Genomic DNA, 14,056 nt, shown 5'->3' with positions numbered 1-14,056 from the left:
TTTCACGACATAGGTCAGAGTCAGAGCTTGTCCTAGGATCTCATGCGCCTGTACGAGGTTCCCTCGAGACCTCTTTCTCTTCCATGTCACACAGTACCTTCTTTTGTTGCTATGCGGAGCGTCCTCTTAGACAGCAGTTTTTGTTCTCAGGGGAGCGAAAGATGGTTAGCTGAGCTACTTGACAGCGAGATTGCTAGACAGCTTTTGAGCATGACTCAGTTTTCATCGGTTCACTGTATTGTCGGCTCGCAGATTCATTCTTGCCCTAGGACTCTTCGACCTGGCTTCGGTGGCAGGGCCTTTCTGTTTCTGTTCTTTGAGGTTCAAGGAGACTTTGATTTGCCCAGGAGTGCTGGTTGGTTTGACTTTCAGCTCCTCAGTTCTCGCCAGAGTATTATTCCCTTGGATGGAGCCATTTTACATGAGTTGGGGCAGATTTGGAGCTTGATCAGAGACCAACTTTGGACTGCGCCGTCAGAGAGAGTCATTTGTGCCACTGCCACTGGCATCCCCTCACTCCCATCTGATGTCAAGGCTGTCCATCATTTCTTGGAACGTGAGAGGACTGAACGGCTGCAGATTTATTTCAGATGCAGATGGTCGTAGATCGGGAGTTCCTAGATTGCAGTTGCTTAGGGACTCCCTTTGGTTTATTTCCTCAGGGTCCCCTCCAGACATTGTGCTTATCCAGGAGCACAAGCTCTCCCAGGACAGGATTGACAGATGCAGATCCTTACTCAGGGGACAAAGCCGGACATATTGGAGCCCAGCGGATGGTACGAGGGGAGGAGTTTGCATTTCAGTTTCAGCCAGGTGGGCCCCAGAGATCACACAAGAGGGTACACTAGTGGAGAGCAGGGCATGCTATGTTATTCTTCAGATTGAGAGCACAGCAGTTGGTGTTTTCAATGTGTACGCTCCCACGGATCCATCTCGCAGACGTTCTTTTTGGAGACAGCTCAGAGAGTCCCTTCCTCAGGTAGACACCTGGATTGTTGGAGATTTCAACATGGTTGAATTCTCTGAAGACAAGCCGGGCCAGACAGAGGGTGGCCTTTCTGATAGGGAGAGAGTGGAGTGGGATAGTTTTGTTTTACAGGCTGGACTTCATGATGCAGCTCGATTGGATGACTTTCGTCACTTGGCTGACAGTGTTCAGTTCTCTTGGTCAGGGGTTTTCCATGGCTCTCTCTCTTTGGTTAGACTTGACAGGTTTTATATTGGCCAGTGGGGCCAGGCCAGAGGAGGACAGATTGGGATTCGCCCGGGTTATGTTTTATCTGACCATGCTCTAGTCTTATTATAGATTCTCCCTACCTCTCCATTGGAGAGCACAGGCTTCCGGACTCTGTTTTTCAGGACACAGAGTTTGTGGAATGGTTGAGAGAGGCTTGGTTGTCAGAGGACACTCCTGTGGATCAGGGCTGGTTGATTTGGGTAGAGGGGGCTTTGGCTAGAGTCAGCAGGGCCTGCCAGTTGAGGGCAAAAGAGGAGAAGGAAAAGCTCAGAATCAGAGATTGGAACGCAAGAGCAGAGGTCTCCAGACTTCAGAGATTAATTCAGAGCTTTCCTCATTCTCTTTTCATTAGAGGGCAGCTTTCAGAGGCTCAGGAGAGACTAGAGGAGATTCAGGGAAGGAGGGCCCAGTTCAGGTTTTACTCTCAGCAGACCTTCTGGATCCAGAAGGGGGATAGATGCTCTAGAGAGTTCTTCAAGGCAGTGGGTCAGAGATACTCTTCGGATAGTCTTCGTAGACTTGTGGATGAGACCGGTTCTCTTCAGACGGATCCTTATCGTCTTGTTAAGATCACTTCTGATTTCTATTCCACTCTTTATACCGCTAATCCAATCACCGAGGAGATGATCAAAGCCAGAGAGGAGATTTGGAGTCATGTCCCCCATATGGTCTCAGACAGGATGAGTCATGTTTTGGATAGCCCACTATCATTCCTGGAGATCATGGATGCGTTACATGAGCTGCCCAAAGACAGATGCTCGAGGGAGGACGGCTTGTGGCCACTTCTTTTTAGAGCTCTCTGGGATAAGATTGGGCCTCATCTACTTTCTGCCTTTTCAAAGGCTCTCGATACAGGATCTTTGGGTGAGACATTATGCACAGGTATGATTTATCTCATCCCGAAAGGGAGAGACAAGACAGTCCTACGTAATTGGAGACCCATTACACTTCTAGGGACAGCCTACAAGATCCTGGCGAAGACCTTGGCCCTTCGTTTAAAGCCTATGCTGCCAGATATCATTAGAGCTACTCAGATAGGATTTGTCCAAGATCGGAGTATCTTGGATAATATCTTCACTTTTTGGGAGGCCACTCATTGGGCGAAAGAGAGCCCGCAGGAGATTGCAGTTCTCCTTCTCGATTTTGAGAAGGCTTATGACAAGGTGGACTGGGGTTTCTTGGAGGGCACTATGAGGAGGCTAGGATTAGTGACAGATGGATTTTATGGGTCTCTTCACTTTACTCTCACTCTTCTAGCAGGATGGTGGTCTGTGGAGGCAGAGGACTGGCTTTTCAGCTATCCAGATTGGTACGACAGGGATGCCCGCTTGCACCTTACCTTTTCCTATTCGTAGTGGAGGCTATGGGATACTTTATGCAGGCTACCAGTCATGGCACTTTGGGCCTTCATCTGCCTATCCGGTAGGAGCAGGAGCTTCTGGACACTGAGTTTGCTGATGATATGGCACTGACAGTTAGAGGAGATGCATATAGTCTTGCTACTGCTGCGGATTCAATTGACAAGTTCTGCCTAGCCTCAGGGGGACTTGTCAATTGGAACAAATCAAAAGGCATCTGGACTGGAGCTCAGCAGGATACCTTAGCATGGGGAGGAGACAGAGGCTTTGTATGGATACCCAGAGGCACCTCCACGAGATATCTAGGCTTCCAGGTTGGCATTGAGGTGTCTCCGATGCAACAGTTTGCCCCAGTTCTTGAGAGTATCCGGAGAAAGCTAGCCTACTGGAGTACGGCTAGACTTTCTTTGGCCGGAAGAGCGCTAGTACTCAACCAGGTTCTACTAGCGACTATGTGGTATGTTGCGTCATGTTGGTGCTTTCATGCTGACTCGATTTGTCAGGTGAGGAGATTGTTTCGGAACTTTCTGTGGAGTGGTGGGGATGGTCATGAGGACACTAGGGCCAGAGTTTCATGGGATACTATCACTTTACCATTCTCGCAGGGAGGACTTGGGGTTCTTGATCCGGAGATGCAGAGCAGAGCCCTTTTAGTCAAACTTCTGGTTAGAGGTTTGACTCCAGGCGATCAACCGTGGAAGCAGTTCCTACTGCATGGGATCCACCAGTGCACCCCCAGAGCAGCACGTCAGTGGGCAGGTAGAGTCAGTTGGATCTTCCTGACGGACCAGCATTCTCAGCCTTCCTCACCACTTGTGAAAAGGCTTATTCAGATATGGGATCATTTTCGACAGCACCTCATCAGAGCAGTTCCCTCCTCCAGACAGGAAATTGCCCGACAGCCACCTTACCATAACCCCCTGGTTCGGTACCAGGGATCTTGCCTTGGTACAGAACTTAGGACTCCCTTGGCCAGATGGCATGCTCAGGGGGTTGTGACAGTCGGAGATTGGTTCAGGGAAGGTGTGGAGATGTCAGAGGAGGCGATCAGAGATAGACATGGGCCACTTGGACAGATTGCTGCCACCAGATTACTGATCATGAGAGCTATTCCTCAGGAGTGGAGGGATGTACTTACAGATCTAGCATATGTGGATTCCATTTCTACTTGGTCAGGTTGTTTTAGTGAGGCTGGGCTATGTATTGGAGTTCGCTTAGGACCGGCACCATTTATTTATTTTGAGACGGAATCCTCTCACAGATTGTATCCCACTCAGCCCCTGGATCGTCAGGAGCTTCTTTGGCAGAGAGTTAGGATCATTGGTTGCCTGGGTAAGGAATGGGCCACAGATCCTTCCAGGTTGACCATTATAGAGGATATTAGATGGAGACTTTGGATTTTTTAGGGTCGACCTCTTGCGGAGCTTGACTGGGACCCAGGTGAGTGGGCATGGCCTGCTCCGATGGCAGGCGTTTGTCCTCTTCCTTTTTTCCAGTACTCGACGAGAGCAGGTTACAGGCTTCAGCAGAGAGACTCTCATCACATACCATCTGCCTCCAGCATTGGCACGCACAGGGACTTACTGCAGAGCTCTTGCTGAGCTACTGGGGCATCAGTAGAGCCAGGAAAGTCTCCTACTTTCTTTGGCTCACTATACATAGGGGCATACCTGTGGGTACTTGGCTCCAGCAGATGGGTAGACCCTCTTTGTGTATGCGTTGTCAGCTTGCAGAGGAATCTAGCAAGCATTGTTTATGGAGTTGCACCAGCTCTAGAGTGGTATGGACAGGTATCTTCAGGTTGTTCTCATATGTTACATCTGAGTCCTTTCTGATGACTTGGGGCGCTGCTCTTGGGGGAGAGGATTTGGAGCCTTCACTCTCTTTGAGGCAGAGCCAGGAGACCACGGTTTCTTCATGCAGCGTCGCCAGAGACGGGGTCCCACGGAGGCCAGCATTATGGAGCCGCAGGATTTACTTTTGGTACCGGTACCAGCTCAGGAGTCCATGCCTACTTCAGCTGAAGGGTCAGCAGCCTGGGAGGTGATTTCCAGCATTACCCTATGGCGGATATGGTGTTCGCGATGTGAGTAGCAATGGCAAAGAGCAAGGCACTGAGAGAACAGCCTTGACGAACATAGCAGCTTAATGTCCAAGAAGAGGAGAGAGCATTAAACAATAGACAATGTGTTATGCCATCTTCATATAGCTAGTAAACCACTCTTTGCATTTTGATACCAAAGGGCAACCGATCCACAACATCAGCAAAAAATTCCCAGTGAATGGTATCAAATGCTTTTTTTTCTTTCTTTCTTTTTGCAAAGAAAGGAACCTTCTATTAATGCTTGAAAACTTCATACAAAACAGCAGCCCCGAAGGTGTTGAGTATGGGAAAATTTGGATAAAGGCTGAAAGAGGAAAACTAGCCTATTCTAGAGAAACCTAGCTCACTGCCTAGGGAATCTCTGTTACAGGGGCTAACAGCAAAGTGGGAGGACTATACAACTAGCATCCCTCGTGGAGTGAATATGAAGAAAAATCTTGCAGGCAAAGCCTTGCAGAATTGTGCGCGCCTCTTAACAATCGCCCTAGAGTCCGAGGTTCCACGCTCCCAGGTGGAGTGCAGGGTGTAGATGATATCCTGCTAGATGGCGACTGAGGTAGCCGAGGGTGGAACCAGATCCTCACCCATCACCAGACTACAACGAGCAATCCAAATGTTTCACGCCATGATACTAGCTACTACCTCTCTCACACTATCCTCCAGAGGAGAATGAGGATCCGAGCTATTAGGAGGGACTGCCTCTTGGAGCTCTATCCTCTGAATGCTTTGACCTTGTATCCGGTAACCAATCCAGCAGAGCAGCAGTGACACTGCCCCTCCACCCACATCTGCTCCAACCACGGGCCTATGGGAAAGCCTCCTTGGGCGGCTAGCCAGAAGAAGTAGTAGATCTTTCTTGGTCACAAACTGGACCATAGACGCGTCTAAAACCTGGAACGGACCTCCTGGGGCACCTTCTGGGCCACCAGATGCCTCTCCCTCGAAGGGGTCCAAGTCGAAGAGTCTAGAGGCTCCTGTGGCTGATCCTTAGTGGGTGCCTCTTGTCCTGCTCTCTCTTTCTCCCTGCATCCAGTCCGTTGTCTATGGCACTTTCGAGGCAGTTTAATTCGTTTCTTTTTCTTTTTTCCCACTTGGGTCCACTCTCCCTCTGAAGGTGTCTCCCAAGGGGTGTGGGACTCTTGCTGCTCCTGTCTAGAGAGGTGCTGGGCTCTGGCCTGCTAACTCCACTTGTCCTATGGGGGTGGGGGGGGGAGTCGTCTGTCCCTGACCACAAGGGCAGTTTCGGGCTAGATGGCCCATATGCCTGCAACGAAGACACTGTTGTGGTAAACCGGAGATCTCCACTCTCTGACGAAGTGTATCCCCTTCGAGGGTCTCGAGGAGGATCAACTCTGGGAGGGATTATGGGCTCTCAACCACCAATCTGATCCTGGGGACCCTTCCGTTTGCTACCATTGAAGGTGCCGAATATGGCGAGGACTCTAGCACCGTGCAAAACGCTCTATTGAACTATTTTGTATTGAACTATTTTGTATTCCTTTGGAAGCCGAGAATCGGTGAACATGATGTGTCGTGTCCATGTCCTCCACTGTGAAGCCATGGTACCAAGGGAAAAGGTACACCGGATGCGGGCCAGGGAGGATGGGGCTCTGCTCCACAAGTGTCAAGGCGGTGGTAGGACTACTATTCTGCCTACAAGCGCCTTGTCCTGAAGTGACTGGACCGCATGCTGCACCTATTGCTTGTCGGCTAGAGAAAGGATAACCTTAACGGGGGGTTGTGCAACTCCATGAAAACACCATGCACATTGCTCGTGGGTGGTCTCTAGCAGCAAAACGACTAGCAGAGGCATAAAAAAGGGAGGCGGGATAGGCAGGAAATGGCGCGGCAGGGAGGGGAGGAAGAAAATGAGGGGTGGGGGAAGATAAGCCAGCGGGGGAGAAGAGGAAAGTGTGTAGGGGGGGGAAGGAGCAGAGGCGAAGGGGGATAGGCGAGGAAGGGAGTAGGGCAGGGGGGAGCAGATGGAGAAGGACGCTAAGGCAGGGAGGGCAGCCGAAAGTGAAGCAGGGGTGGAGGAGAAGGTGCGGGGGGGGGGGTTAGAAAGAGGCGTGGTGGCTGCAAATCATGATGTACTAACATAGCAACCCATGAAAAGGAGTTAAAGCTAGCATAAAATATGTGGAATCCTGCAAAGAAACCTTCATGGCGAGCCGAAAAGTGTTGATTATGCTCTTGCAAGCGAACAATATGCAGCTTCTAACAATTGATGTAATCCCAAAGTAGCCTCCACTTATTTATATTACAGAGGCCATGAACATTGTACGTGGAACGTTTGATCGGTATATACGATCAAGAGTTTATGTGCTACAATATCAAATTTCAACCTTCATGGCTGCGGCAAGGTGTGGCGAGCCATCATACACCTCATAAGCATTCTCATGCTCATCATTTGAAATAGGGCCAAGAGGAGAGGTAGGACTAACTATAGGAGTTAGAGCCGTATTTGATCGATACAAAGGATCCGCAAGAACCACAGCTGGCCAAAGCGTGCTTACCCCAAAACCATCAACCGTTGGAGGCTCTTGGGAGAAGGACGTAGTCGCCATCCAATTGTCCTTGGCGTAAATGCTTTCTTAGGAATTTGCCAATCTGATAAGGAGCTTTCTCCCTAGGTGTCATTTTGTCCCCCTATCTTGGAGTATTAGACATTTTCGCCTTACCTTTTTTGAGCAGCCAAGGGTAGGGAAGTATTTCCCGAACCATGATCTCATTGTATGACAGTAGTCCGTGCCATAGAGGCATCATTGGGGCGTCCAGCTGAAGGGGGAGGTTTCATGGACACTCAAATTGCATATGTCCAAAATTTCCACACTCAAAACAAGTGCCTACAAATTTACCCCATTTTTTAAAAAAGGAACTAGGGATGGTATTTCTAGCATATCAACCTTTACAGCCATGTGTGGGAAAGCGGGTTTAATAATGTCCCACAACACACAAAAGCGATGGGGGACAAACCACTTTTCCCAATGCTTCAGCCAAATAAGGTAGCACAAGCTTGCAATACAATGGGAGATCCACCACCTCAACCCAAAAAGAGCATTTTTGACGAATGAACGAGTTGATTCTCAAAAAACAAAGGGGATTTTTGCAATGGTGAAAATGACTTCATAGACCCTCTATCTGCTTAGTAACAGCCCGCAACGAAATAGCCTTTGGGGATGACCCGTAATAGAGACTCGGAACTCTGAGACAGGCTCATCCCCCCAAGCTTTATTGATTTCAGAGAAGACCTTTGGCAATGTATCTACGAAAGGATGCAATTCAGGATTGACACAAGGCTCCAAGCCTTTAGTAACTAGAACTTCACGTCTGTTGAGATCCCCTTCTTTGTATTGAAGAGTATTCATTTTAGCAAGAAAAACCCACACACTGCAAAGGAAAGGTATGAAATACACAGAACCAGTGGCACACAACAGCTATAGAGAAAGGCTAAGAAAACTAACGCCTAAAGAAAGGGGTCCGAGAGTAGCTTGTAAGAGAGATTGCCGACACACACACACACAGTGAACAGTCAAGAACAATGCTTGGGCATTTCTATGATCGAACTTCTTCTACTACTCCAAAAGTGCCGGAGAAGGAGCTGCAGTAGAAGTAGTAGAAGTGGCAGTAGAAGGAGTAGTAGAAGTGGTGGCAGGAGTAGCAAAAATGATGGTAAGAGGATGAGCTAGTACTAAGCAGCAAGAGGTCTAGTCTCATCACCACTTACAATATTCCATAAGTTCTTGCAATCTTGCAAATAAAAATGTTCTTGAGCATGAATGACCACAAGGCATAGTTGAATCCTTCCAACTTATCACCCTCGGTCATCATAATGCCAAAGCTCTCATTCTGAGACATCCTGATTGCAAAAACAACACTGAGTGCAAATGCACCTGCAAAGAAGAATGCAACGGAACGAGAAATGCCTCTGACTGCTCTGTGCAATCACTGCACATATGGCATCAACCACTGAAGTGGAATTGAATGCTCTGCAATCAACCACAAAATGCACCTCAAGTGCAAATGTATGCCTGTGGGCTCGCCAAAAAATCCCCAAATGCACCTGTACGCCAGAAGCCATAAAAGCTGTACGCCAAAGAAAACATATATGCCAAAGAAAAAGTTGTACGCCAAAGGAAAGCTGTACGCCAAAGAAAAGCTGCACGCCAAAGAAAAGCTGCACACAAAAGAAACCTGTATGTCAGAAAAGTACACGGGCTGGAGCAATACAGAAACGGAGTGGAACGGAATGCACGAGCCGGAGTAAAGTGCACGGGCTGGAGAGAGTGGAGTACGAGCTGTACGGCGACTCAAAGAGCCCATGAAAGTGCTCCCACAAAAGTGCTCTGAAGTCCACGAGCAGGCTGAGGTTATAGGAGCAACACACTGATGCCGGAGAACATGCTTGGTGACGGGAAGCAAGACAGGAACCGGGAGCTAGTGAGTGTGGCGCTCTAATACAACATGATGGAACAAATGTAGAAAAGTTGTGAACACAAGTGAGCAAGAAGTGGTCACACAGAAGCTCCAATAGAATGCTCAATAAAAATGAAGTACAAGTACTTGGTAAATATAGTACCCAAGTACTACACACCAAAATAGACTAAGTCCTAGTCTATCCTACACCACCATATCATTGTATGTGTCTACAGTCGGTTTTGACCCAAGTAGTAGGTCGGGTTACACCTGCGCTCAGCATAGGTCCTTCAACTGGCCAGGTGGGCTGGTGAGGGGGCCCTATAAATAGGACCAACACTTGTATGAGGTTTTTTCCTAGCAATTGACGAATTTTTTCGGAGCTCTAGCAATTGAGGCATTTTTTCGGAGTTCTTGTGTGGAATTTTTCTCTCTTCCTTGAATTTCTGTTCGCAGTATTTGTGCTCTCTTTTTCTGTCTAGATTCTGCTGCACTCTCACATGGTATCAGAGCCAATAGTTGGCTAAAGACCTGCATTGTTGGAGGGCGCTTGGAGCCAGCAAACTGTGAGGTATTTTGGGCTGCTGTTCGGAGCCGATTAAAGAGGAGTGCAAGGAGGTATGGACTGTTCAGGAATATAGCAAAGGGTGACTTGTTTGAAGGGTGTTTTTAGAGTTGAGAGGAGGTGTTTTCCAGGGCCAGCAGACTACAAGTACTTGAAGGTATCTTTGGCTTCAAGCTTCTTCATTATCTTTTGCCAAACCCTTTCCTCTCTTCTCCCTTCAGTTTCCTTTCTCTTATCTTCCCACCCAACCTTCTCTTTCCATTCTACTCCTTTCCTCCAACATGGCTACCCTATCAGAGATGGCTGAGATAAGGTGAAGATTCTTGTATTACCCGCCTTCCTAGCAGACTGTCAATTAAATGGGCACAATTACGGTGTATGGTGTGTTATGATAGAGTTTGTCTTGCAGTCATATGATCTAGCAAACTCAATCCCCTTGCAACAGATCTAGGAATGTTGGAGCAAAAGGAGGCTGAGAGTTTGGCGCAGCTCTGGGACAGAGTCAATGCAAGGGTATGTTCTCTCAATTTCTTGAACTGTACTCCTCATATTATAAATCATGTTAAGCACATGACCACAGCCAAAGGTATATGGGAGCACTTGGTATCCTTGTATTAACAGAACTTCTCCAATCAAGTGTTGGTAGAGGAAATGCCCAATGACTGGGAGGAAACGGATCCAAATCATGGACCCCACGACTACTACCCCTATGAGGAAGGAAGTGGCACCCTAAGCCACTACCTCATGCAAGAGGATCAGCAGGTCCTCGTGTTCCAGACCGCTCCCATGAACTCAAGGCAAGGGACCTAAACTTAGTCACCCGAAGGCCCCTGCTCCAATGTTACACCTGCTAGGGCCCCCACAGAGCAAGTGAATGCCCCTACTGAAGTACTTCGAACCCGCCGGTGTCTTGCTTCAAGTGCCAGGGGCCACATTTCTTGAAGGACTGTCCCTATTGGGATCATACCCCCGCCGCTCCACCCACAACCAACCCCACACCCTTGTGTGTGGGGTGTAGGATCGAGCATTTGTTCAAGGACTGTCCCTTGAGAAGACCAACAACCTTGATCACCCCGCCGAAGAGCATCAACCTTAACCTGCTTAGCATCGAACAAGGCCAGGTGGAAGAGGGTGTCTCTAGAAGTTCAATGAGATTGTTTAGATCCGGCAAAGTCATCATCTGTGCAGGGGCACATCAACAAGCTCTAGAGATTCAGCAAGAGGTTCTTCAAGTAGGGGAAGGAGATATCATCCGACGACATTGTTGTCCCACTTGTCTTCCCAGTACTCCGCATTTTATTCATCCTTGATAACCAATGGAAGGATGAATACGTTGACTTTGGAGGAATTGGTACCCATGGTGCTCGACCAGGAGGAGATTTCAGAGTCGTTCCTAGGGCAGAAGAGGGCAGAAGCTCGTAGACCTTGGCAGCTCCATAGAAGGGAAAGAATCAAGGTAGAAGGACCTCTTCTGACAAGAGGACAGATGCAACAAAGGAAGTGCTCAAGGCGGAGTGTTCGTGCAATCACTGTGGCCAGAAAGGTCACAATTGGAGGAAGTGCTCTCAGCGTACATCTAGTAAGGGCTCCAGTTCCTCTGTAACAGCAATTACTCCGGCCTTTGTCCATATTGAGCTTCTTTCTTTGGCGTTTCCCATTCGAGAAGGGGTTGCCCTTCCGGCAAAAGACTCCTGGACCTAGATGATTGTGGATAGTGGAGCAGCTCGCAATATGAGCCCATCCCCTGCAGGACTCAAGAATTTTGTGGTCTCAGGTGGAGACATTTGCATCAAAGACAGATCAACCATCAAAGTTTGTCTAGTAGGCGGTCTCGACATCATTCCTATGACGGCAGAAGGGGGATGCACTCCTCACAAGTACTGTTTGTCCCTGCTCTTGGCTTCAATCTACTGTTAGTGTATGAGACATGCAGGTTGGGCATGGCTGTTCTGTTTGATATAGACTATGTGGAGGTCAGGGATAAAGCCATTGGCCAGGTAGTTCGCATTGGTACAATGGATCATGGTATTTATTCCTAGTATGAGGTATAGTTTTAATTCTTCTCTTTGCAAGGATCTCATTTCACCTGTATAGGAGAAGGCCTTATGATGAACCAGACTTTCTTACATATCTTTTGGGATAGCCTAAACAAAGATTGTGATATTTAATTCATCTAGGGTGTCTTTGCAAGGTGTCTCTCCTTGTTCAGGGACAAATTTGTTGAGATTGTGGCAACATGTATTTATTTTGAGGGATAGGATGTGTGGGACCAAAGCTTAGCAAGTGGTCCCCACAGGGTAAAATGATACAAAATGCATCCATGCTCGACAGGCAATGTTTCAGTTTCACCCTGAAGATGTGGAAATAAAATTGCAACTATTCTAAGTGAAACTGAGGTCCTAATGCAGCAACTTAATAAATTGGTCACTTTGAGAGGCTGCAGTTTCTCATGTATCAACGGCAAACAAGCACATCATACGAGGGCAACTTTGCAGCTACACTCTTTAGTTCACGGCAGCCTTTCATATCATTAGCTTCATCAGGGGTTCAATGATCTTCCATTGTGAATTTCTCTTGTGTTTTGAGACTATATTCCATGCTTGGCAATCTTATCTAGATATCTTTTTGGAGAGTGATTTCATTTTCTGGCTCGCATAAAGTTATAGATTGGTTTGGATGCTGAGATTCTCGATGGAATGGATGCCTCCATTCCAAAACATCATAGAGACGTCCAAATGTAATAATTGAAAAGTATAAAATATGACATGAATTTCTTGATGAAACGAACCTCATATGATTTTTAATGGATTAGACATGGGTCTCGTTTCAATTGGAACAAAAAGACAAAAAATAATATGATAACCTCCTTCAGTTGTCAATGGAGGATTGATAAGTAACTTTTATAGGTCAAAATACATTGTGCTCAGCTATTGTGGATTGGAGTAAAGTAGTTTCAAGCCTTTTTACCCCTATACTTTAGTCAACATGTTAATACAAGGAGATACACCATGGTATTGGATTTGTAGCCTGGGAGGGATAGAAATGTAGTATAAGGGTTATGCTGAAAATCCACTCAAGTATCATTTGTAATGTGAGGCCATGAAAAACTTCTTACCTGTTCCTGGCAGGGTGATTTGCTACCTATAGAGTATTATTGTAAGATGTGATTTGCTACCTGTAGTTTTCATCTTATCTTTGTGTTATCCATATGGAACATTTTTTGTTTCTGCAAAGATATGCTCCTTTCCTTATCTTTCCTGCTCATGTGTGTGAGATTCACAAGTTCCTGAGGACATTTATAGTAGTTGCTTATACATGCTTTTCATTGGCAGATGGACCGCCACAAATATGTAAAAGTTGCATACCATGGATTTCATGAGATGTCTCGCGATGACCGTATGGCAACTTACTGCAACACTCTCTCACGAGAATCCTATGATGAACCCGACTATGCTCTTATTGACACACTTTTTTCTCTAGCTGAAGCCTATCTCTTTGCCCAGCTGGTTGAGTTCAAAGATAGGTGTCCTGAAAAGTTCCCAGGATTCACCGAGTATGTTTGCTGTCCATCAAGCTATTTCAATATGTTTGGGTTATGAAGAGAAGAAACTTAACAGGGTTGCTATGTATTTAGAGAACTTTTGAGGTCAAAGAAGTTATGAGTTAGTAGTCGTTATAATTTATTTATTGTGTTTCTTCTGAGTCTATGTTGCAATTTTCTAGATCTCTGTCTGCATGCACTGTAGTGATGGATTCTGTAGTTCTGAAGTAGCACAGTGGTTCTGTACTAAGAAAGATGCTGTCTCAAAAGAAATATGCATATTTGATATGAATCAAGTAGGCAAACACTTGACGTTTGATTATTTGGTCGCCATAAGAGCTGTAGTAGAAGGAGCCAAATATAAGAAAGAGATTGTCTATTGTTGCTTTGTAAATATGAGGAAAGCCTTTGACGCAGTTCCACGTAAGAAGTTATGGGAAAGGTTGGAAAAACCTCAAGTTCCTTTAAAACTCAAAGAAGCAACATATCAACTCTATGAGAGAGTTTTAGTAGAGCTAGCACTCGTGCTAGTAGATGGATCATGTTCCAAGGGAAAAGTTGTCATAAGCGGTGATATAGAGGTGAAGCAAGGATGCCCCCTCTCACCAACACTTTTTGGGCCTCTAATTGATGACTTGGAAGAGTGGATTAAAATACATAGCATGGAGGGTGTGTAGAATGCAGGATATGATTTGGTAATGCTTATCTACACAAACAACGTGGCTTTCTGAACACAAGTAAATTTCTAATCCAAAAGGATTGGATCTACATAAAAGGAAGGCACAGGTTAGCGCGCAAGCTCATTATCTTTTTTCTTGAACTGATTCCTTAAAAT

The 14,056-nt window shown here is 46.7% G+C and overlaps 1 protein-coding gene across 1 annotated transcript in view; it reads left to right on the top strand.

The window, feature by feature from the left end:
- The window catches only part of LOC147895207 (uncharacterized), a 115,630-nt gene that overhangs the window by 30,663 nt on the left and 70,911 nt on the right, over positions 1 to 14,056 (top strand). Inside the window, exon 6 of the mRNA XM_087383564.1 lies at positions 13,013 to 13,233. Within this exon, the coding sequence (XP_087239690.1) occupies positions 13,013 to 13,233 (221 nt within the window). The remainder of the gene's footprint in view (positions 1 to 13,012; positions 13,234 to 14,056) is intronic.

The sequence above is a fragment of the Dipteris shenzhenensis genome, chromosome 13, assembly GCF_047967505.1.
Source record: "Dipteris shenzhenensis isolate YYH24624 ecotype China chromosome 13, Dip_SZ_1.0, whole genome shotgun sequence".
Lineage (NCBI taxonomy): Eukaryota > Viridiplantae > Streptophyta > Polypodiopsida > Gleicheniales > Dipteridaceae > Dipteris > Dipteris shenzhenensis.
Note: the sequence above shows the minus strand (reverse complement) of the source record. Positions and strands in the feature narration are given on the sequence as shown.